This window comes from Amblyomma mixtum, chromosome 2, assembly GCF_055824585.1.
Source record: "Amblyomma mixtum isolate Tamu chromosome 2, ASM5582458v1, whole genome shotgun sequence".
NCBI lineage: Eukaryota > Metazoa > Arthropoda > Arachnida > Ixodida > Ixodidae > Amblyomma > Amblyomma mixtum.
The window spans coordinates 15,510,654-15,535,546 of NC_143013.1; the positions used below are offsets into that span (position 1 = coordinate 15,510,654).

The 24,893-nt window shown below is 44.3% G+C and overlaps 1 protein-coding gene across 6 annotated transcripts in view; it reads left to right on the forward strand.

Moving 5' to 3' along the window:
* Nucleotides 1-20,360, forward strand: part of Oatp30B (Organic anion transporting polypeptide 30B) — a 246,754-nt gene extending 226,394 nt beyond the window's left edge. For 4 of the 6 annotated variants that reach the window (XM_089570607.1, XM_089570606.1, XM_089570608.1 and 1 more), the window contains 11 exons: nucleotides 353-549; nucleotides 1,575-1,759; nucleotides 2,379-2,586; nucleotides 4,014-4,178; nucleotides 5,094-5,174; nucleotides 6,044-6,161; nucleotides 7,930-8,092; nucleotides 8,916-9,106; nucleotides 9,930-9,994; nucleotides 12,244-12,367; nucleotides 14,120-20,360. In XM_089570607.1, the coding sequence (XP_089426733.1) occupies nucleotides 353-549; nucleotides 1,575-1,759; nucleotides 2,379-2,586; nucleotides 4,014-4,178; nucleotides 5,094-5,174; nucleotides 6,044-6,161; nucleotides 7,930-8,092; nucleotides 8,916-9,106; nucleotides 9,930-9,994; nucleotides 12,244-12,367; nucleotides 14,120-14,474 (1,852 nt within the window). In that variant the 3' untranslated portion in view covers nucleotides 14,475-20,360. The remainder of the gene's footprint in view (nucleotides 1-352; nucleotides 550-1,574; nucleotides 1,760-2,378; nucleotides 2,587-4,013; nucleotides 4,179-5,093; nucleotides 5,175-6,043; nucleotides 6,162-7,929; nucleotides 8,093-8,915; nucleotides 9,107-9,929; nucleotides 9,995-12,243; nucleotides 12,368-14,119) is intronic. The other 2 variants (XM_089570611.1, XM_089570610.1) reach the window with 2 other exon arrangements.
* The last annotated feature ends 4,533 nt before the right edge of the window (nucleotides 20,361-24,893 follow it).

Here is a 24,893-nt window from a genome sequence, read left to right on the forward strand (position 1 = left end):
AGCAGCCTCCATAATATTATGGCCAGGGCTGTGCTCTTCACTGCAGCATGTTACCTTAAACAAAGTCCTTACAGACAAGCATGACATACTGTAATGACACTTGAAAACCTGTCTCCAAGAAGTACACACTGTCTGAGCTCTGGCTTTAGCATCAAGTCGTCATATCTCAAGGTCTGTTGCATGATTTCGAGAAATGAAACTTCTGAAATGCAGCAGCGAATTAACTCGGATCGGAAAGTTGAAGATGTAGTGCGGCAAGTGCTATGATTTGCTAGTCTTTTTTTATGTTTTATTAATTGTTTTGTTGGAAGGGGAATTCACGGGGTGAGGTTCCTTGTGCCTCTCTTTGCAGCAGCCACTTTATCAACCCACCCCTGTCACCTGACGCTGAGCAACGCTGCATCGACGGGCGGTCTTCGAATGCCTTGTATATTTTCATATTTATGTGTGCCCAAATTCTGATCGGGTGCGGTGGGACACCCATTTTTACTCTGGGAACAACCTACATCGACGACCATGTTCGGAAGGAAAGCTCTTCCATGTACATTGGTGAGTGATCATCCTGCCGTTGCCTGTTTGATAGAGAAAGGCAGGAAAAGACATGTTTATGACGTATTTGTCGTTATACTGCTGAAAAATTGAAACTGCTTTCTTAGAGGTTTATATTGGTCATGCTTCTTTGCAACACAAATTTTCTTTCCTTTGTGGAAGTTCACTCTGACTAGTTGCAGTCATGAAGAGCTATAAATGGCTTGTAACCTGAGCCTATTCAGTCACTGCAACACAGCTGGACACGTGCCTAAGAAAACTAACATCATCGAAGTTTTTTGACCTCTAGAATATGTGAACCGCCTGTATTTCCTACACAGATTAGTCTTTGAAAACTTGTAGTATTGCTATGGGGGTGTTTTCTCCAGACAAAAATGCTGCCTTTGTATGTGAAACCAGCTGAGCACAGACACAGCATCAATTCAGTTCAGGACATAGCTGGTTGGTCATTGTTTCCAGAAGATATTTTCCTTAACTGTAAGTAGAGAACTGCTAACTTTGAGCTGTCTTCAGCTTATTGCACATAGAACTTTCTTTCAAGTCTTTCCAAAGAGTGCATTTCGAGCTGTTTTATTGGGAAACTGGACATTTGTCCGTGCTTGTTGTAAGAATGCTGTAAATAGTAGTGAGTGCGAGCCTTTCTGCCATTCTGTCGCAGTCGGAGAACGGCTGTCTGACATTCTGTCTGCCATGCAAAAACACTAGAAAGGTGCTTAGCCGGCAACAGTGTCGAAATGCTGCAGTAACGAAGCGACTGACTCCCCAAAGTGTAGTTCCTCCTGCAAATGACTCCAACCATTTGTCATGGCATCACAGGCAACCACCTTGCATGTGCCAGTCAACCTGCAGTGCCACCCTAGCAGATGCACAGTGGTTGATGACGTCATGACAATGGGTCGAAGCCTTTGGTTGTAGGGCCCCCTTTGTGAGGGCTCTGTTGTTTGCTCTCGAGTTGTGTCCAACCGTGGACAGCGCAGTTTTACTGATCTCGCTCCCGCTTGTTCCTGCGACATCCTTCCGTGCAGGCTGCATGTACAGCACGGTGGCCTTCGGCCTGGTGGTGGGCTACCTGCTGGGCGGGTTCCTGCTGTCCCAGCATGAGAATGCCTTCCTGGGTGGCACGGTGCCACGTGGCATCTTCCCTGGCAGCCCCCGGTGGATCGGAGCCTGGTGGGCCGGATTCGTCCTGTGCGGCATCTTTCTCATGATGGTCAGTCGAACAGTGTTTTGTCTTTTTATTTGTTTCCTTAGGACAGCGTAGCCCTGTTCAACGGCTTTGGATGTGAAGTGGTTTTGTCTGCTTTGCTAGCTTTGTTAGCAAGCCTCCGTCTACCCTGCGAGGCACAGCGAGCGCACAAAGCGGAGAGAGCAAGCTGGTCTGGTAATCATGAGGGGAAAGGTGCATGAGAGAGAAGCAAAGTGTGTGCCGCTGTCTACAGACACTTAAATTGAATTATCGATTATCGGATTATATCGCTGCACTAAAAAAATGAAAAGGCATTCTGCCGTTGATTCACCCCAATGCAATTCACTCACAGCTTGAAGGAGAAGTAGGATCAGTGTTACAGTTTCTGCTTTTAACTCTAATATATTAGGAGTTACAATACTATTCAGGACACTGACTGTGAAATTTCTTAATGTCCTCCAGATTTTATTAGTTGCAAGCTTGTTTAAACGTTAAATTCATGCAAAGAAAACAGTCCTAGTTGCGCCAGCAGCTGAACCCATCACATTTTGATACCTGGACTAAGGCTTTACGATTCTAAAATGGTAAAACCCTTCTATTGTCCTCAACTCTGATGCTGAACCCATTTTTGTCTGCATTGCAGGTTGCAGTGCCTTTCTTCGCATTCCCCAAAGCCATGCAGAGAGAGAAAGCACGGCTGAAGCGCGAGGAAGAGTATGTGACGGGTACCAAGATGGTGACTGGCCTCACCCAGAAGGTGGAAGTGTGGAAGCCCTCTGGGGCAGGGGACCAGCACAGTGCTTCCACTCACGAGATTCCACAGAAACAGAAGTACGGCCGGGACATCAAAGGTATTGGCGGAGCTTCAGCTGCAAAGCATGCTTTTGCATGAGTGTGAAATTTACTTGGGAGGCATTCCGCACATTTTGAAAAGGCTAGTTCAGTTTTACTGATGCAAAGTGTGCAGTGGGGCTCATAGCATGTGCTTCCCTGGCGGTGTCAAAGCCACTCTAAAAAGTGGTTGTAGTAGCGCAAAACTAACCCAGAGAGTACAATACAGGAATGCAGAAGGATGCACAAAATGACACGCTGCCTCTTGCTTCTTCTTCTTCTTGTCGAATGGCTATGGCGTAATGTTGCTAGCCTACAAAAGAAGAAAAGAAGCATGACTGAAGCAGTTTATGTCAGCACCAACTTGATGCGTTAGAAATTCGCCATGCAGCACCGGGTGCCCAAAGCTGCCCATGTTAGAGATTTCATTCTTAGCGCTACTCCTGATAAGATACACCAGCACTTCTTAAAGGTGCACTGAAGAGGAATCTGAACTTGTCTTTTTGCCGCGGGAACTCGATCTACACGTTCCGAGCTATCTTAGAAACATCGATTTATTGCCCTGTGTGGCCGATTTCCCCAATTAAATCGAATTAACGTCCGGCTCCCGCCTTTTTTTTTTTAATTCTGCCTCGTACGGTGGGCGGAGTCGACCAACGCGTGGAGCGCCTTTCACCCATTCCCGCGGCGGCTTGCCGCTCTGCCATCGGCGGAGTAATACATAGTAGTCCGTAGAAGCAAATAGTCCGCGCGTATTTTTATTTCTGTGGGCTTATTTTGCGGCTATATTATCTGCGAATGAAACTATTTATTCATGGAAACCTAAAAAATAAAGCGGAAGCAAAGCCTCCACGGGACTGGGTGAAAGGCGCTCCACGCGTTGGTCGACTCCGCCCACCGTACGAGGCTGAATTAAAAAAGAAAGGCGGGAGCCGGACGTTAATTCGTTTTAATTGGGGAAATCGGCCACACAGGGCAATAAGTCACTGTTTCTAAGAATGCTAGGAACGTGTGGATCGAGTTCCCGCGGCAAAAAGACATGTTCAGAATCCTCTTCAGTGCACCTTTAATGCCAAAATTGATGCAAGCTTCAACCTTCACATTTATGTTGAGGCGCACTAGTCTTTTCAGTTGCAGGATAAAAGTACTAGGTATGTTTTCATGTAGTACTTTCCAAACAAATTCTCAATCTTCCTCTTAGCTCTTTGCTCAGTTCCTTCGACAAAGTAGTGAATAAACTTGACTTTAACGTGATCAATATACATGGACAAAATGACAAGCGATCTATGAAAGGCTTGCTGATAAGGCTCTTGCTCGTCTACTCCCAACTGTGTCATTATGTTATTCTCATCCGTGCAAGCAGTCCAAGCATGTTGTACAAACGGGCCAGGTTGATGAAACCCACCTCTTTGAGCCTTGCCAAAATTTGCTGTTATCGTTCGCGCAGACATCCCGGCATCCATGTGGCGCCTGTTGTGCAACCCCATCTACATGGTGACTTGCCTTGGCTCCTGCATGGAGCTTGCCATTGTGAGTGGATTTGTCGTCTTCCTGCCCAAATACCTGGAGACACAGTTCAACATCGGCAAGTCGCAGGCCAACGTCTTCACAGGTGCGTTGCCTTCGTTTCTTCTCTAGGTTGCTGTGACCAGGTGCTCAAATGGTTACTTGCAATTCATTTTCGAATGATGCAGTTTTCAGCATACTGTGCTACTGCAATGAACGGCATCTTGCATCCATCACCGTATTTGTGCTGCGATGTTTGCACTGGTAGTCGTGGTAGCGAATGCCAGGTCCCCGTTTAGCCTTGAATTGGTGTTAGAACACTGACTTAGGTACCTTGTATTAACTGCACTTGTTTGTTTGTTTGTTTGTTTGTTTGTTTGTTTGTTTGTTTGTTTGTTTGTTTGTTTGTCTGTTTGGATATTATTTACGAAAATAAATAATTACCATTATATGGTCCTCACTCATTACAAAGGAAAGCTTTTTGCACTACAAGCAGCACAAATTATAGACATATAGATCTGTGATAGCAAATAACAGGAAATAATAAAGAGCAGTTCTGTTGTCATTTTATTCAGTGTGGCTAGCATAGAATTATTCGGGGATTGCTGAAAGGCACTTGTCTGGCTACTTTCAAATGCATTTGCAAGACTGTTTCCTTTTTTGAACCATGTCGGTGCACTCGAAAGCCATTTGACACCAAACTGAAACTCATAGGAAAAGTTATTGGTGAGCAAGTGTACCTTCTTATTAATGACTTTAGCTGCATCCGCTCTTGCTGCTTCAGTTCAATGAGTATACACACAGAATAGCATCCCCAAAAATGATCATTCCAAAATAGAGCCTCCTGGAGTAGCTGACTCGAGGTGAGCATTAATTAATGCTGATTGCAATGCTATCAAGATTCCAGTATGCTTTGGGCTTCTTTGTAGTAAAACAGAAAGGCTTTGTGCTAATTTCTTGCACTTTGTGAGCCTCTTCGATATGTTGCCACTGTTTTCTTTTCTTTTTTTTTTCATTGCAGGTGGTATAGCTATCCCTGGAGCCTGTGTAGGAATATTCTTGGGTGGCTACGTCCTGAAGAAGTTCCAAATGAGACCAAAAGGTAAAGCAGATCTTCCTGTGCTTCCTCTCACTAACTGTGTGCGAAAACTTATAATGAAAGTTACTCCAAAGAGTAGAAAAATGGTCTGAGTCAAACTGTTTGTGCTTTGCAGCCATCTACTAAACTGAACAGTATTTTCCCACATTCTCCCTTTTGACAGGCTCTTTTATCTAGAAGAATTGAAATGCTTTAAATGGTTCTTTATTGCAATTAATATTATTATTTTGTGTCATAAACTCTGTTTTGCCAGGGTGAACTAGCCTTGTAAGCATAGAGGACTTGATGCCACAGGTATTCAAATTGTTTATTGCATTCAGCAGGATGTTAGGGCTCTGAACAGGCTGGCTATGTGATAAAGCTAGTCATTATTCCTTGTCATCTCATTGATGCCATTGCCATGTCATCATCATAGTGATAACACTATGTTTAATTGGGTGCTTAAAAGCTTACCTGCCTAACTGAAATTCGTGCTGCTTGGAATGAGTCTCTCACTTGTCTATCTCTAAGGTGAAAGAAAGAATTGTCATGTTTGTTGCCATTTTTTTTTAACTTTTTAATAAAACACACTGTTGATACTGATAGTGAGTGCCCCTCCTGTCCACTTGCTTGTCACATTTTTCGTGCTGTTTCACATTCTGGAGTAATTGGTAAGCATCAACTTAGTGTTTCGCACAGCTAAAAGTCGCAACCGGGGCTTCAGTCACTCATTCCCATGCAGAGACAGCAAGGAGTGCTAGCTTAGTGAGACAGCTACTATATGAGAGCTCACTCAGACACCTCAGCTGTGCTGACAGGCACGCTGGACACTTCAAAAGCTGTGTGTAACGCGTGTGTTGCATAATATCTTTTTCTACTTGACTATCTCCCAGGGGCCATCCAGTTTGTGCTGTGCTTCAACTTGCTATGCATGGGCCTCTACACGCTCCTGTACTTCCTAGGCTGTGATAACATCCGGATGGCAGGCGCCACACTTCCGTACTTTAACAAGTAAGTGCTGTATGTCTCTGATGCGTTCCCTCTCCTGTCAACATTCCTGGTACCAATATAATGCTATGATGTGACTTTATATTTGTGTTTATTTATAAATACCCTCAAATGTCAAAAGGCATTTTGCATTTTACTAGGGAAAAAAAGTCTAGGACAGTTATGAGTTTGTAATGCGAATGAGCCAGCATTAGTTGGGTTGGGATCGCGAACGAATAGAGACATATTAGAGTTGATAGTGGATTATATACCACCAGGCACCCACATGAAAATGTGCACCTTCCACATAAAGCAGAAGCTGTTACCACTAGCAGCTTCTTACCCGGCACTTCTCGCATGTCTCAGCATCGTCCACATAAAAGGCGGATGTTTGTGGGAGGTGCTGGGACATGGGAAAGTGTTGGGCTCGTAGTAGCAGGTGCATATTTTGCTCATAGTGGGAGGTGCCCGGCAGCGAGCTTGTGTGCTAACGCCAGTAGCGCAAAACTGAGGAACGATCTAAGAATGCTAATGTTGTAACCACTAGACCGCAGTGGTTAGTGCACCCGCCTAATATCTGGGAAGTGCCGGGCTTTCAGTTGGGAAGTGCATTTTTACCGGTGGATGCTTGGCGGTGTGTTTCCAGACAGTGTCAGCGGGTGCAAGACTGTAGAAAGACCTATGTGCAGATGACGTTGCAAAAGGAAGTATACCTAATAACAGATGAGTGCAGTAGAATAGAAGAAAATGGCTATTTCTAATCATATAATTTTCGCCTTGCATAATATATGCTGTAACTCCTAAGTGATGTTAGACATGATTAAAATCCAGTTGAAACCTGTAAAAAACATTGTGGACGCTCATTGTTTTCCTCAGTACATTATGTAGCTATTGTCAGATGTGCAGGAAGTATTTTATTGCAATGTTCACACTGTTGGCTCTTATCGAAAATATTTTATAAGTATTTTATAGTACAAGGGCCTTTCTTTTTGCTGGTACCTTCCTGAGCAGTGTCCCTGTCCTTGTATGTGAGGAACCAAGCTAAGAGTGGCATCTTATTTTCACTGTGCCATCATAAGCCATCTTGACATGCCAGAAGTCACTGAGGATGTCTCGGGGCTACACCAAGAATAAGAAAACAAAGGAAGCAGCTCACAAAGGTTTCTAGGCACCTGAGAACTGGGAGCATTATCCTGTGTTTAGTCGAGTTTAGGTAAGTCGCAGGGGCTTGCCAACCTCTTAAATTAGGAGCCACACGAGGGTAATAAAGCTGTTTTAGCACACACACTTTGGAAGTCCCCTCATGGCATGTTTCATGCGTCCACTTATAGGAAGGCAATTACCATGCCTTTCCTTTGTTAAACTTTTCATCCTCCTCCTGCTTTTGTGGGGATAGACAGACACTTAAGACAGCAAGCCTTATTTCGGCATGCATAGAGCAGGACATAATAGCCTAAGGCTCCTCACATTCCTGTAGTTCGAATTCACATAGGTGACATGTTTATGTGAGCTTGGAAACTTCAGCTCTGTCAAGCTCTGACCTGATGTTGCACCTTTGGTGGTATTATGTAATGCTAAGCTACACACTTTACAGTTTGTTACACAACTCCAAGTGGTGTTTAGATAGCCTCTACAAAGCAGTTCATGTTTGCTGTTTCCAATGGTATTGAAACTTCTTCAGATGTCTTGTTCATTTCATCTGAAGTGCATTCCGAGTTCCTGGCATAGTTGACATTTCCTGCTCTCATCGTGTTTGTCTCTTTGCTTTCTTCCCACGTTCGTGCACCTACAGCAGCAGCGAGCTGGAGACGTTTCAGGTGAACCTGACTGCCGACTGCAACATGGGCTGCCGCTGTTCGCCCAACGACATCGAGCCTGTCTGCGGCCGCAATGGCATCACTTACTTCTCACCGTGCCATGCAGGCTGTCGGCCCGGAGCTGGTCACGGATCACATGTGAGCGCTTCAAAAGGGTTTATGCGGACACTTGCATGCGGTGCTTGTTCTTGGGCAAAATCAATTCCGTGTCTCTTGATTCAGACTCAAGACATCAAGACGAAGATACTTTGTGACCACCATGTTTTTCTTCTAGCTTATGAAAGATTTGTTTTCAGTGGGAAATAGCCTCCTTGTAAATAGAACACAGTAATCTATTGATGCAGGCCAATTTCAGTCCGTCCTAGGTGACCGTTTAATGACTGGTGCAGAAGGCTGAAATTACTCGCACTACTGCAAGCTTCCCGATCTGCTCAGCTGGCAGCATGCCAGGCAGCTGTCTCGCAGCTGAACTATTGGCAGAGTGACAGTCACAAATGCTCTGCAATGTACCTTTCTTTTGATTGCCAAAGGCCGTTGTTGCCAAGTGTGATGCTTCAGTGCTAGAAATGTACTGTTCCAGTAGACAACTTATTGCATGGCCCGTTCACCTGGCACTTTACTGCGGGGAGGTACCTGAATGCCGTCACCTCATTAATCAGCGATTACATCACCACATCATGTGCTAATTCTTCAAGTCATTTAAAAATCTTGGAGATCTTCCTTTAGGCCCAATTTGAGACTGAAAATTCTCGGAAAACTTCCTGAATGGAATGTCGCTGAGCTAGCATGAAAAAGCTTGCCGTGTTTCACCTGCAAGTCTCACACGTGCAGTACCTGGATGCTCGTTGAATTCTAAAACCTTTTCAGTTTCCCTTTATCTCTGTGTGCTAGACTTGCCTTTTTTTTTCTTTGTTCGCGTCTTGACTGTAGATAATCTGTGCTTTTCTTGGTCATACTGCAGCTAAACTACACGTCGTGTGCCTGCATTGTGCCTAATGTGACCGTGAGCCCCGAAGTGACAGCCGTGCCGCTGGCGACAAGTGGCCCGTGCCCGCAGCCTTGCCTGGCCTTCATCCCGTTCATGGTGCTCCTGTTTGCCATGACACTGGTGGTCTCCATCACACAGATGCCACTGCTTATGATAATATTACGGTGAGTGGCATTTGCCGAAAGGAGCCTTGCGTGACATGTTTGATGTATATGAAAGGAGGAATCACAGAATCGTTATTGTTTTTAAAGAGTCTGACAGCTGATAAACGCTTGTGGTGAGGTTGTGATGGAAATGTAAGGACCTTGCCTCATATTAACGAGAGCAGGCATGTAAATACTGATTAAACGAGGATTTATAAGTTTAATATGGCATTGAAAATTGCAGAAAAGAGGCTGGAGTGACATTCCAAGGTGAAACTTTGATACAGTTGGTGCATCCCACCACGTGACCACATCACAATAAAGCATGATTTGTATGTTGGTAAACATTTTTTTTTTTATTCACATATGTTCTTTATATTTTGATAAGACATCTTCAATGTGACTTTCAGTGTAAAAATAAAACCTGGCGCTCCCTTTGCATCGCCTAGTTTAAGTGCTTAGAGTTGTTGGTAGTAGATGGCGCCTTTATATTTCACATTTTTTGGTGTCTGCAGTGTTTTGCACTTTTTCATTTGGAGCGTGCCATAAAGAGGTCGCATGCAGATATGAAAGTGTGCACTATGCTTTTCTATGGCATGCTATAGCAAGGTCACAAGGGCAGTATTGAGGAAATAAAAAATCAGCATGATGGAATGTTCAATGAAGTAATAAAAATGATAGAGCATGGGAAGTTTTGCACTTGCTTAGGGTAGAAGGAAAGCATTACCAGCAAAAACAGCAGTATTGAGAACGGATCTTTCAGACCTTCTTAAATGTTTATATTCCCACTGCATGCAGCAGAATGGTGCTTAAACTTATGTGCCTTTTTATTTTCTTTTTGCAGATCTGTTGGAGAAGAAGAAAGGTCGTTTGCTTTGGGAATGCAGTTTGTAATATTTAGGCTATTTGGTAAGCATGTTCTTGATAACTTCTTTGTGGGCCATATAAAGTTTGATGTGCACAGGTCTGGAGCAGTCTTCTGCAGACTTTTACTTAATTAATGCAGTAAAATTTTTCACTTTTTTTCGGCAGGATTTAACTTTGTAATGCACAAGTCTCAGCAAGCACTCTGTTGATATCCCTGCTTAGGTTAATTGACTTGTACCTAATTATTGCAAACTTTACTACTGGTGCTGCAGCAAGGAGCAAATATTTAGGGACAGTTAAAACTATAGTGCCTAATGCTGGAAACGAATTAACAAAGTGTTGAAATCACTGTTATGCAAACGTTAAGCATTCAGCAAAGAACTGTCCTTCAGTGATGAATATCCACTTTGGTCTAGGCTCCTTTCTTCTATGCCTTGCCTTCTCGTGTAATTTAGAATGAGGCCTTTTATTTCGTGTCCTTTATCTAAAATTATAGCTTTACACGTTGAATGAAGTATATTAACTACTGTAGAAGAGTGCAATCTGTTATGTTATACTGTTTTCTGAGTGCTTTATGATGCAAAGAAGCTAAAATGTTGTAAGATGCGTTTAATTTTAATGCAGGCACTTGAAGCAACGCATAAGCCTGGTTTCAGGCTGTTTACTGTTGTATATGTAAAAAGCCTGTAATTCAAAGAGCTTGTAGTACTAACACTCACGCTCTGTCAGTATCCCCCACTTCTTCACTAATTCTTGTGAAGTTTTAAAGGTACACTGAGGAGAAATTGAAGTTGGCTTGTATCGACAGAATACCAGCTCCTGATTACAAAAACGCCACTCATACTGACAACAAAGCTCTTGTAACGTAGAAAAGAGCAAGAACCAAAATACAGGTATCGCCGCCACAGGCCAAACTCGCAAGTACAAGCGTGGTGACGTCATAGGACAAAGCAGTGTTGCCAGAACCAAAGGTTCTAGCAACTCTAGGACCCGCGAAGCCACAAATCCCTGAGGCGCAGCCAATGCATGCGCAAATGTCCTTGACATCGCCAGATGGCGCCACGTGCCCGGCAGCTACGCGCGCTCCTGAAGCATCGGGACCAATCAGCGCCTGTTTTCCGGCGGTAGGCGGGCTCCCGGTATTCCGGTAGCGGTAACAAGGTACATGGTATGCTAAAGGTGTCTATTTGCGAGAACTTCGTTGACGACTTCGAGAACGAGATCCATCGTAACGCTGGAAAAACGCCAGTGCAAACATAATCGAAGCGACTGTAGCGACGGCCGCAATAGCCGATAGATGCCTTCAACGTGAGGCCGGCGGTAGCTTTCATTTTGGCTGCTGCTGGGCCGCACTGCATGGCCGCCAGAAATCACGGAGTCTGCGCTACGTCATGCGCACGTCATGTTTCACGTCACTTAGTCCTGTGTCGTCACAGGAGAATCCCAAGTTTGAATCAGAGCGGCGGGAAAAACTTTTTCAACTTCGAATCCAAGTTTCTTAGAAATAAATGCATCTTTCGCTGCCGGCCAAGTGGCAACAAAGCCATGACATGCCGAACTATCGGATTTTACTATAAAACAAATATTAATAGTGCTCTCCTCAGTGTCCCTTTAAAGCAGCTCTAACATTGGCATATACAGTGGAACCTCGATTATACGTCCCCCGGTCATGCAACGACCCGCATTTTACGACGAATTTGTGCGGTCCCGGCAAAACCCCCATAGAGACAATGCATTAAAAACCTCGGTTATACGACGCAAATTTTAGAAGGTCCCCGCTTCATACGACGTCTGGCTCGTACCATCCGTCAAAAAAGGTCGTCAGCAAACGCAGGCCGGGATGTACCGTATTTTCGCGATTCTAAGCGATTCTAAGGAGGGGGGGGGGGGGGGGGGGGGGCATCGCGATCGTGAAAAAAAAGGGGGTGCTTAGAATCGAGTAAATACGGTAAGCACACTTTAGCCAGTCGATAACCGGTGCGTCTTAATCTTTCCACCTATCAAGAAAACCGCGGGAGCCGCTGCCCCGCTGCTCACGGCAGCCTCAACGGCCATCTTATCTTGTTTGTTGAGACTAGCCCTCTGCTGGCAAAAATGTACTGCATTTGTGTTCTGAAAAAAAAAAAAAGATGACGATGAAGTTCAGACTTTAAAAAATATCACGGTTGATTTTCGATTATACGACACCCGGATTATACGACGGTTTCGCGCAGTCCCCTGAACGTCGTATAATCGAGGTTCCACTGTATATTGTAACGTACTTGTAACATATATTTTTTTCCTCATTGCAGGTTACATACCAGCTCCAATAATGTTTGGAAACGTGATAGACTCGTCATGCATCCTCAGGAAGGCTCACTGTGGGAAGCCTGGGGGATTCTGCTTGGTCTATGACATTGAGCAGTTCCGACTAAGGTAGGCTTGATAACTGCAACTGCTATTGTAATGGTCTTGATTGAGTAATACAGCAGAACCTGACTGATATGTACTAAAAAAAAAAGAAGGCAGGAGAAACGTATTATTTTGGAAAGCATATGATCCAAGCAGATTAATTTTGAAAAATGTAACTGTTGAGTGAGGTACAAAAGACATATGTTGACTACTTTACTTCATAAAAATGTCGCTTAGCGTCCCTTGACACTAGGTATGGACAGGTTCATTGTAGTGTTCATAGAATTCAGTCCACATTTGTGTTGTTCTTAGTGTGAAAGAAACTTCACAACACATCTGGTACGTCAACAGCAGTGGCACAAGTAGCCGAAAAATCCTTCTCGTTTTTTTTGCATCAGTGCCCTGTGGGGAAGCGGCTGCGATGGTTGATGAGCAGTGCATTTGTGTTCGTGCTGCATCCCCAGACTCAGCCCACTTCTATGTAACCACACCACTGTAGTCCTCAGATGCTTCGCCCCTGTTTCTCTTCTTCATGTCACGCCCCCACAGAAACAGCCGTCTAATATGTTGGCGATATGTTAGCGCGTTCTTTTTTTGTGTGTGTGCTTCACCACTTTTTATTTAGGCACAGCAGAGAAGTCAGCCCTTCACGTTGCATGACCCCCTAGTTCAGCCCACTCCTTTTTTTGCCCACGTGCGGTTGGTCGCTAAACATATTTATGTGACCAGAATTTGTTGAAATTTTGAACTTAGCAACCAAAAAACTGTTATGCAGGAACATGTCAGCAAGGTTCTATTGTATTTCGCCCCAAAAAATATCACCTAAAAAAGAACATTTTGAAGGTCTTGGTCATGTAATTTCCGCATCCAAAGATACCGGTGTAACGGTATCTTTGGATGTGGCGTAGCTCACTGTGTACATATGCAGTCATGAAGGTTACATTAAGAGGCTCATTCGATTTCATTTTTGCACTTTATGAATTTCTTCTTTTCCTTTTTCTGAATTTGAATTTTTTTGCGTTATTGGTAATTTTTATATATTCCTCACAATAATGTTTTTTTCTGGCAGATATTATGGCGTGAAAAAATAAAAAGCATTGAAACAGGATACATGCATTGGACTCCCATTAAATCGAATTTGCTCAACGAGGATGCGGGAAAAAAAAACAGTGATTTTCATCAAGAAATCTAGTTCCTGGATTTTCATTATAAAAGGTTCATAAACTAATAAGGAATACGTCTTCCAGGTTTGGTTGTGATCTGTGCATTAGTCATTTAGAAAATTTAGCGCATTCCAGTGAAGGGTGGCCTGCGAAGTTTCATTGGCAGTGCCCAAAAACACCATCAACTCGCAGCACAGTGGTAGACGGGCGTATCTCAGTTTGTCTTTGTCTTCTCTGGTCCGTTCAGGTATTTATCAACACTGTTACAGAAGCGCACCAAAATTTTTGGCGCTGCCATTGTAAAACAAATCATATTCAGTGCAAAAAATATTGGAAATGAAAATATTTCCATTGCATATCTGAGCATTAAATAACGAAAGAACTTGTGCTGCGAGCATTAAGGGGCAAGGTTAATGAAATGATCGAATTTGCATGTGCTCGTGCGTGCATGTGCGTGTGTGTGTGTTTCTAATTTTTACACAAGTTGGTTGTTGTGCCAAAAAATCATGCGAGTTCTTGGAGCTGTAGCAGTGGCTTGCGGGCTGTAAACTCAGAATGTTCAGTTGTTGAGCCATCTTCTTTTGTTTTTTTCTCTCCCGCTCTCCCCACGCAGGTATATCGCCGTGTGCTCCGGTCTCAAAGTGGCTGCGGGGCTGTTGTTTTTCCTTGACTGGCTCCTCATCACATGGCGTCACAAACGGGAGCTGAAGGAAGCTCCGCCCATGACGGTCGGGGAGATCGTCTCCTCAATCATTTCGCTAGACCGGCTATCCGGCCTGGGCTGGGGCGACGGGGAGCAGAAGGAGGACATCCTCCCGCTGGGCAACTGCCCGGAAGACGTTGTCGAGGGCGGCGAGAACGCCGTTTCTCTGGCGGCGGAGCACGATGAAAAGGAGCGGCAACAACACTGTCAGCCGTTGCTCAGGAATTCCGCTACTCATCCAGGCCCATCAGAACTCACCTGCTAAGTTCACGAAGGTGTGTGAGAAGTGGAATTGCCTGTCAGTTGTGTAATAAGGACCCGCTCTCGCCTAGGCGTGGGTGGACCATTAGCCTGCTTCTGCTGGCAATGAACAGCTGTCTGACAGACTCGGCGGACCCGTGGAGCAAGAATATAAGAGAGAGAGAACTCATACATGCTAGTGTGAAAAGACAGCCACATAATGTAAAACGAAAGGGTGTCACTGTTGAGCCCTGTACACCAGCGGCACCTGGTGGCAGGAAACTCGATTGTTGCATAATGCTTTGCGGTGGGAGCACTAGTGAGAAGAGATAGTAGGTTCAGTTTGAATGGTCCGTACATGTGTGCAGATGGTCAGTAAATGTTTCATGGCTAACATAACAGCGCTAATAGCTGTAAGGTACGCAAGTGCATAATGATGGCTCACCTTACTGGCCACCAGATGTTGCCACTATGTGAGTGGCTCCTGATCACTTGGAATGACTGTGGCACTGAAGAGCTTGGCATGGCAGTTCTCCTTTATATATATTCTTGCTTCGTACTCGGGGTTAATAGGTCTATAGCAGCTACAAGAGCTGTCGCTGTTTTGTACGAGGGAATAATGAAGGCAAAGTGTAACAATATATTCTGTAGTGTCATGTCAGGCTACACTGAGGAGCCTAGTGGTATCAAAAACGATATCCCTAGTGTGCCTATGGCTGTTTCTTCAGGATGCAGAAATCGTGGTGTACAATTGCGCAGGTAATATGCAGACCTTAGAGTGCCTACAATGCTGGTCTTGGAATGGCCGACACTGTTGCATGCAGAGGGAGAGGCCAGGTTTCAGCAACACCATGTCAAAGGACACAAAAAATGTGCATGTTTCAGGCAACAGCAACAGCCCATACCGGGGATACCTTTTTTTGTGTGTGCATGTGTGTGTGCATGTGTGCGTGTGTATGTGCGCTGAAATTAATTTGTCGAAGTGGATGTTTCTTCTCTATGTTAACCAACTGAGATTGTTTTCATTTTTTTGTGGCAGTTTCAAAGGTAACTCGTCATCAACTTTACACTGTACAAATATGACTAATGTTGGGAAAGACTGCATGTCAAATATTTCACAGCTTCCATTTTTCGATGGCTATCTCCGTATTTCTGCGATTCTCTAACAGTCATCAGGCATTTACGTGTGTGGTCACCCGCCACCATTGCATTTTACTGTTGCATTTTTTGTGTTCATCAGCTGTAAGATTTGCTATCACCTGTATTCTTTTTTTCCTTCGTGTGCGCTGAGGAAAAAGGCTCGAGTTTTCATTAGTTACCATTGTCAGTAAGTTTGTCACAATCTAGACGGTTTAGCAAAGCTTCCTACTCAATTTGAGAGCGAATATTCCGATCATGAAGAGTATCCCAAGTATCCTCACTGCGCATCTGAGTCTCCTCAATTCTGCAGTGATGAGAGTGCAAAGTTTTTGTTTTGTGAACACGCACTGTGCCATCTTGATGTTGCCTTATGAACTGCAAGTACTTGGAGACAGTGTGTTCTTGAATGAATTTAAATTTATCAAGTAGAAGCCCCTTTTTCTTCAATATCTTAGCATTTGGAAAGAATGTGTTCACTTCGTTTTTGTGTCCTGTTATATTTCGGTTCTTGTGTGCTCCTGGGCGCCTATCCTATTAGAGTTGATAATAATGAGGACTTTTATGGCTTCCATTTAATGCGTTCTTCCCCACTTGTCATTTTTATGGCTTTTACGCAGGAAATCTTTTGTAAGGTCGTGCTTTCTTGTAAATGGTTCAGTGGACCAGAGATCTACCGGTGTGCACATGTGTATGTGTGTGTGTGTGGGACTTACACTGTTTTGTTTTGTGTTCTCATTTCTTGATAGGGACTGTGAAGTATTTCTTATCACTGGGTCACATCTTGACAGGGCAGTCATAGAGATATCATTCTTCTTTGTGCACATTTATTAACTATTTTCTCTGTAGTGACAAATCCTGTACTATTCTGGAAGTCCACTGGCCACTTGAGGCTGTACTGATTGGATTGTACTGAAATGGAAGAGAAGGGTCTTTAATGTAACAGATATTTTGCTCAAAAGCCATTTTCTATTTTTATTGTATATCTTCCTGGTCTCTCTGTACTTTCAGTTTTATAGCAGCATGTGTCCTTGCTCTGTCTGTACTTAAGGGAAAACAAAATATTAATCATTATATTAAAATATACTTGGTTCAGACACTGAAATCAGCTTTGTGTAACCAGTTGGCGCCCACCAAGTATTTGTTCCTCAGCTGAAGAGCACAGCTGTTGTAGTTAATAAACAAATTGCAGATTGATAGTAGAGCATTAATTTTGTTACTGGCAGCTTCTGCACTCTTCTAATGCACTGTAAATTTTGGTGAAAGCCAAAACAAACTGTTTTCTATCTACGAGACTTTTGTTTGTGAAAAAAATCCTGTGGTAATTACAGATAACATCAACTCTTCCAATTTACTAGATCGTTCAGCCAGATGAGAAACAGATTGCATTCTTTCTTGTATTGTGCTGAGTGTTATAAATATCAACGTGTCGCAAGTTGTGTTGAGGAACTGAATAATTATTCTGTTCATGGTTATCAGGACGTCAGTATAATATTTGGCTGGACTAAGGGTCATTGTAAGCATCATATAACATCATGTGGACTGGACATTAATATTGATTCACTCCTAACTTAGATGCCTTTTCTGCTAGGAAATGCCACCTTGCGGCGTTAAGCACCGAATCGTTTTGTACAGAATCTCGGAGGTCAGAATGACAAATCTCGAAGTCGTGTTCAAGTGCATGTGATACAGTGTAAAATACTGTCGCTGGTGGCTCTTGCCTTTTGTAATATACATATAAATATATGTCATAGATGAGATATTTTCACAGAGCAGAGATTTAGGGCCACTTAGCATATATAACATGTCTGTGCATCAGGTCCCTGATGATAAGGGAAAAGGGGAGCACTTTCTTGAAAGTAATGCAATATCAGTGCTAGAAACACAGGAATATATCCTACATGTCTAATACAGCAGATGGGGAGATTTTCTTTTTTTTGTTTGTTTTTGTTTGTTTTTCTAATCTTGGACTTGATGGTGCTCTGCTCATCAGCATAGCACTGAGCACTCAAAGCATTTGTCAGTCAACGCAGCTTATGTGACTGGCAGAGAAGCATTTTGGGAAAGTGCCATGCTGTGTTAACATTGTTCAATTTTGTTATTGCCGCTGTCTTCAAGACATATTGTGAAGTAAAAAACAGTTGCTGGCTTATCGAACAGTTGGAAAGGGTTACATCCGGTTTATCAAAATGAAACCATTCGATGTGCAGTCGAAAATATTGGAATGCACAACCCAAAACTAGGTCTTTGGTTACACATGGTTTGGTCAGTATGGGTGGATAATGTATGAAGTGATCACTGCGTAGGTAGCGCTTATGAAAAGAAAAAGTATAGATATCATGCTTCATCATATCATGGTTAGCTGCTTTCCCATCTTGAAGCCTTTTCTACTGGGCAGATTAGGCAGTGGAACATTGCTATACTAAACTTCTCAGAACTAAAAGACATAGCTATATGTCAGCCTGGTGACTTTATTGAGCTACTGATAGTAAGGTGATCACACATCTGCACGTTCTTATTGTGCATATTTGATATATTAAGGAATCATTTTAAAGATGCTGCACATTAAACTTAATACACTGTCTTCTTACCTCTGCTCTGGTTCACCCTTTATATATGCAGAGAAGTGTCTTCAACACATGAGCCAGCAGGAGCAGAGTACAGTTTAATCTGACACCTCTGCAGTGATTGTGTTCAGCAGCATGGCAGTTTTTTTTTACATAGATTTCATAAAACAGGATAGAGAATGACAAAGTTTTTAAGCATTTCACACTGCGTCACAGCATTGCAGCATAATGGAGCATAGCAAAGCACTGTCTTCCTCGTGTAAAATAGTCAATTTTTAAAAATTAAAAGCAGATTTCTGACTAGGCAAGAGTACTTGAGTGCGAAATGTTTGCCTATTTTACTTCACCTACTTCACAATGTCAAAGGCATTCTGTGTCACACATTTCGCTCGACAAAATAGGCTTGATGCTGACGTCACTGAACTCTGCAAGGATGTCCTGCGTACGTTGAGCCAGCGTATGAAAAATCAGGTGTGTTGTACAAAGACAAGTATAACAGGATGTCAGCAGTCCTGTGCAAATAGAAGTGCAGTTTAGAATAACTTCTTCCCTAGCCTGAACAAAGCATGCTCAGAATAAACATACATCCTGGTGGGGCACAGATCACAGGAGGCCCTCTAAATTTGTAAAATATTAACACACAGAAGCTTGCCAGCTAAGGAGGCTCCAAAATGTTTCTACTTCAGAACCCTTTTGCCTTTTCCACAAAAAATAAATATGAACAGTACATTACCTCTATTACGTGACATGTCTGCTTTCGGTGTAGTACTGCTTTCAGCTTATCAAGGACTGCATATAACATATTGCGTAGTCACTTTGTTATTAATAGCCTAAAGTTAATATTTACAACCAGTATCGGTGCAGTTGGGTGTTTCAGGTAATGGACATGTAATAGGGTATTTTTCTGAAAGTGAAACACCATTAGGCTACGATGAGATAAGTATGAAAAGTCCTCATCTTTTACAACAGACGCACCAAACGTTACTTTGAAACTATGCTACTACATTTATAGATAAATTTACCAAAGCTGCACTGCGAACAAAATGCAAAAAAACACTGGTATTCTACAATAGTACAACTGCTCACAAGCTTTGATAGCATTTGTAAAAACTGGCAAGCATTGTTAGCGGCACCAAATTACAAGTATGGCCTTCACGATTGTTATAGTGTAGCAAACTGTGGTCTTGGATGCCGCATAATAAGTTTTTGGTGGCCCGACCAAGCACGGAAAGAAAAAAAAATAAGATCAGGCCAGGCTTAAGTCTCGTGTTTCACCATCTTTTTCATCTGTCCTCTTTCTTTTTCCAAGTGCAGAATTGTTTTCATCTTTGTGGGACATGTCTGGTATGCTTTAAAATCTTGGCTCATATTACGTAAGACACCCAGTACATATTGTATAAGCCTTTGACTTTAGTCTCCACAAGTACTGCTGCAGACATTTATGCACAATGGATATAATGAAACTGAAGTTTCTTTCATAGGTTGAGTGGCAGCCAGCAAAGTAAAGTGTCTGTTGTGTAGACTCGTTTATATATGAGCTCGCCTTTGTGACATATGCGTCATTTTGTTATTTTGTAATGCGAGGTCACCCTAGAGAGATTACTATAGTTGCACTGTATTTTGTTCAGATGTTGAAACTCGGGCAGTTTCCAACTCCTTATTTATTTTTTCTGTTCATTACTGTGGTATGTATATCTAACTAGTGTAATGTTCTTGCAATGGTGTTTAGGGTTTCCTGGCCTGTGAAGTGCTTGTTGTTGTCCTGTTTAATAGAAAAAGATGCAGGAAAGGGAAGAATATGTGTTTTCGAAAAAAGTGGTACTCACACACTTGTGACCATGCCATTGCCGGTGAATCTCTGCTAAGCAACGTAGCGCAAATTTTTTCTATTGCGATGCTTTGGCATATGATGGGACTAATAAATTCTTGTCTTATTCATCGCCTTCTCCAAGAGATACTGACACCTTCATAGGTTGGCTTTTCGCAGTGTACATGCATGGCTATACATATGCAGCCTTGTTTCTTCATGTTATGAGTTGAAAAAGACTGTTTTTTTTTTATTATTATTGTAAAGTCTGACAAAATTGTGTTCTCATTTAACTACGCTACAAAATTGTCCTTGTGGCTGCGTCAATTGTTGCTGTTTTCACGCCCGCTTTCTTTTGTATAAGAAACTTCATGGCACATTAAAGGCTGTATTGTTTGAACATGTTGATAATGTTCATTTATTTATTTATCTGTATCCACTTTACGGTGGTAAACAAAATCCAAACCCGGCACAAGCATTCATTTTGCTGGAGGCAAAACTGAGTGTTACAAACTGTGAGGAATTAAGAGCTAAAAGAAAAAATGTGGTAGGGTATTAACGTAGTTAAACCAATTAGACGTGCGAAAGCATATGTTTAACCTGGTCGGCTTATGGTTTTGCTTTGCTGGGTCGTCAGCACGTCTGGTGACGATATTAGACTCGGGTTAAGCTCTGATCAAGGTTAAGCTGATCTGATCTGTTCACACCGCAGATGGAAGTTGATGAAGACGACAATGTGCAGTGCAGTGCCTCTCCTCGGGCGGTTGCATTTCGCTGCAGCAAACGCCGCAGGTGGAGTACCCTCCTCCTCCACTGTTCTCCTCTATCGGTTACGCCGAGGGACGCCGCTCAATGGAAAAACGGGTGCCCAAGAGCTGCGCTCTAAATAGAAAAATAGCTGTGTTCAGTTGAACTACAGCAAGCTTGGTAACTCAAAACCATCCAAATAGCCGGGAGTGTTAACTAAGCAAGTTTTGGGGTTGTTTGAGAAAGGAAGATAAAGGGGAACAAACAATTTTGAAACCTTATTGTACAATCTCACCTTGTTTTGTGCGAAATAGCTCGACTTTTTTCGAACTGTATGTTGAAGACATACTTTTGCCAGGTTTCCTCGGTGCATTACAGTGGATTCGATAGTGACTGCGACATTGCAACTAGCGTGGAAAGCACAAGGACAGCGACAAAAGGAACCGACGGGACAGCACGCTAGATCATGGAAGACAGTTGGGCTAGTTGGTGTGAATTCGTTAGTGACTGCAACATTGCAACTAGCGTGGAAAGCACAAGGACAGCGACAAAACCCTTTCTCCCACGGACAAAGCAAGACTCTCCCGTTGATGACGCAGCCGCCGTGACGACGCTCAGGAAGGTGACTTTAAAGGGCCACGGACCACCCCAGCTCAGCAGACACTCTCTACCTCTCTTTCAGCGAGCCTCCTCTCCTTCCACTCCCTCCTCGAAATTTTTCTCTCCCGCTCCTCGTCGAGTAGGCTCGGCAAGGCAAAATCACCCCTTCCTTCTCCGGTGTAAGCCGGAGGCGTGGTGTCTGTGGAGTGCGTCACAGGCGACGTCATGGCCCCGCCTTCAATAGAATTCTTTTCTTGGTTTTTGCATTTTCTCCGCACACTGAACGATCGAGAGGCGCGATCGGCTCGACCACCTAGACTTGTTAGCGAGCGCATCCTTTCATACATCTGTTTGTCATTCCCAGTTAACGAGCCACCTTTTCATTTTCTTTTTAGGCCTCCCCACCGTTTCACGAGCGGAGGGGCGGAAGTCGGTTGTGTTCGAAACACACGGCGAAGCGCGGACCCGGCAACCGCCCGTTTGCTTTTCTCCATGCGTGTTTGTGTTCTGTGTGTTTGTGTCTTTTCTCCGCTCCAAAGCATATGTCATTCATTGGAGTCAAGGCGTACGCAAGATGCACGAAAGATAAGCGGTATGCGTGCGGAGCGGTAAAGTGGGCGAGCGAGGGAAAGGCTCTGCTGCACTACTAATTAAAACCTTGTTTTGGGGGGCTCGCATAGAAGAAAAGAAACTGAGAAGGGAGCGCGCACGCAGAGCGTCTCGTGACGGGATCACGGCGGGGGGGGGGGGGGGGGAGGGGGGGGAGGGGGGGGGGGCGAGCCAACTCCCTCAGTTTTACTGTTTTTTTACTTTTTATGGCTAGGGTTCAAGGCTGTCGCCGCACGCTCCCTCCGCAGTTTTTTTTTTTTGTTCCTTCATGCGGGTTTGTAGGCATGAGCCAGAACAGAAGGCGCTGCGGAAAGCGTTGTGCAGACGACGCGACGCCAAGGCTACGCCCAACCTTCTCCCGTCAGTCAGAACGATGCACCAATGGAGTGCCTTTAGCGAAAGTAGCCCCCCCTGACGTCAGCGGGGTGCAGAGTAGCGGGCCGGGCCCGTTTTTGAAGGAAGGAAAGAACGAACGGGCTTTGATTTGAATTTTCGCAGCTTTTCGGGGCGCGCATGGCTCTAGTATTTTGCAGAGGTTATCTTCGATGCCTCATCTATGCAGTGGGCTTGTTTTTCAAAAATGTCCGGACCCTGGTCAGTGGCCCTTTAAAATGCTTCCACGCAAGAAAGGCGCTCCCCCGCAAGATAGCTTCTGCGCACGTTTGTGCTGAAATGCGGAGAAACTGTCTTGCGGATCGCGCCTTCGTGGTGGGAAGCTTTCTTGCCAGTTCGAGAAAGGCAGGGCACGTACCCTCGTTCCCGCCTGCGCACAGAAATCTGACATGGCCAGACTGGCCACGCGTTACGTGCCACGCGTTGTCTCCGGAGGTGAGAAGGCGCATGAGCACAGAGTGTACCTGCTCGTCGAGTTGGTAACAGCCGCGGTTCGGAAGTAGCGAGCTGTGAGCATGGCTACCCAGCTGCCCAAGGAGCACGGGTAATAGGCCCAATTTGAGAAATGCATTGGCAAATTCCAGTCACGCAAATACAGAGTAAAATCATCCGCTTGCAATATTGGGCCAATTATCTGTGCTGCTTGGGTGGGCACTTTCGGGACGCTCGGAGCCGGCCGGAGAGAATGCAAAATCGAAAAATGGAACACGAGTAACACTCGCTGCAGAAGAGAGAAAAAATTGGGGGATACTTAAAGGCTCACTGAAAAGGGTGTTCGAGGTTGCCTATAATACGCTTGAATTACGTATTGTACAGGCCACCGAGAGTGTTCATGCTACGTACTGGACCTCAAAAGCGAACCGATCATTTACAATATAATTTTAAAAATTCGCGCTACCGCGCCTTGTGGCGACCTGCAGTGCGGAGATTTCGCCCGAATCCGCGCGCAACGCGTCATGGCGCGCTCTCTACGTCACCAGCGAAGGGATGCGATTGGTCTACCGTGACACCTCACACGCAGCTCCCATAGCCGCAAGCTCCGCCCCCTCCCCTCCTCCTGCCGCGAGCGTCGGCCGACATATCAGCGTGCAAAAAGTGACGAGAGGAGAAAGAAAGGCGTGCAGATGCGTAAATTCAAATTTTTACAGGAGATAACTCAGGTTCCACGAAACGCATGAAGAAAATTCTTGCTAGAGGATATTTGTGAAGCGGCGTCCTTTAACATCCTAGGCATACCGCAGCTTTATTGGAACCCCTTTAGAGCCCTTTAAGGGATTATGACGCTATTTTTTCAGATTCCAGCTGTTCACTGCACTTTGCTATGAAGCTCGGAACAACGAGGCAAAATATGAGCTCATTTAGTGCAGCGAGTAATTTGTTATAGATTTTTAAAAGTTCTCCTGAACAGAAAGGCAGACAGGCAACACTGGCGCGCTCGCGATCCATGACGACCTAAACTGACGGTTACGGGCTTTCTTGCGACTGAACGACTGAATTGGGCGCCGTGAGCGTAGGGGTGTGGGCAAGGGCGTCCGCAGAATTTTTTGCAGGGGGGGGCCCATTGGTTGTTGGCGCCGGAGGGGGGGGGGGGGGGGTATATTCGTAGCGAAAAGGCACTATTTGCGGAGTAAATTTATTTATTTATATATAAATAAAAAATAAGTAAAATACACACATGAAAGAAAATTACAAGCAGCAAATTAAAGCGCGGATTGTAGAGATACATTGGAGTTTATCAACAAAGAAACAATTAAAATTAATAAAAATGCAAAAAGATACTATCAATACTCGAAGTGCTCAGTCTTACTGCATACGGGTTCTCGACTCACCCGAATTGATGACCAGCACACAGCGCAATATGTTCACAAACACGCAACTACAGTCACTCAGTCAGTCTTCCTTGAACAGCAACTGTAGGCGCCTCGGATTTTTCTGGGCGAATTGCGTAGTTACACGGGTGATAAATTCATTTCTGTGCTTCATTACACGCTCTCAGTGCACAGTCATCATATATATTGATTGGAAAAATGGTTGAACGAGTACGTTGAAAACAAAAGATGACTATATATACAACGAAAACTTATTTACAAGATAAATGCACGCTCGCAGCTTCATACACCTCGCTCCATCTTGCTCGCGCATCCGCACAGTCGAGCAACCGCACACACACTGCTCGCCGCTCGTCGTTTTCTCGTCCGCTGTCTTGGTTGTTCTCACCTTCGTTGACAACCCGCCACTAAAAACACCGAAGCACAGACACAGAGGCGCGCACACGTGCAAGGGCTTACTTGCCACAATATCCACGAATGCGCACTTTTGGGGTGTAAGGAACGCCGCGCGACTTCCGAGGGGAAGGGACACCCGCAACTAATTCGGCCGGAAAATTTGTTTTTGTGCTTTTATGGGGTTCAGAGCCCCAAAACGACTCAGGCTATGAGGGACGGAGTAGTACAGAGTTTCGGATAATGTCGACCACCTGGGTCTCTTTACCATGCACTGACACGCACAGTACATGGGCGCTGTTGTGATTTGAGGCCCAGCCAGAGGTGACAGGCGAGCCAGGCAGGCGCCATCGGGCTGCGTT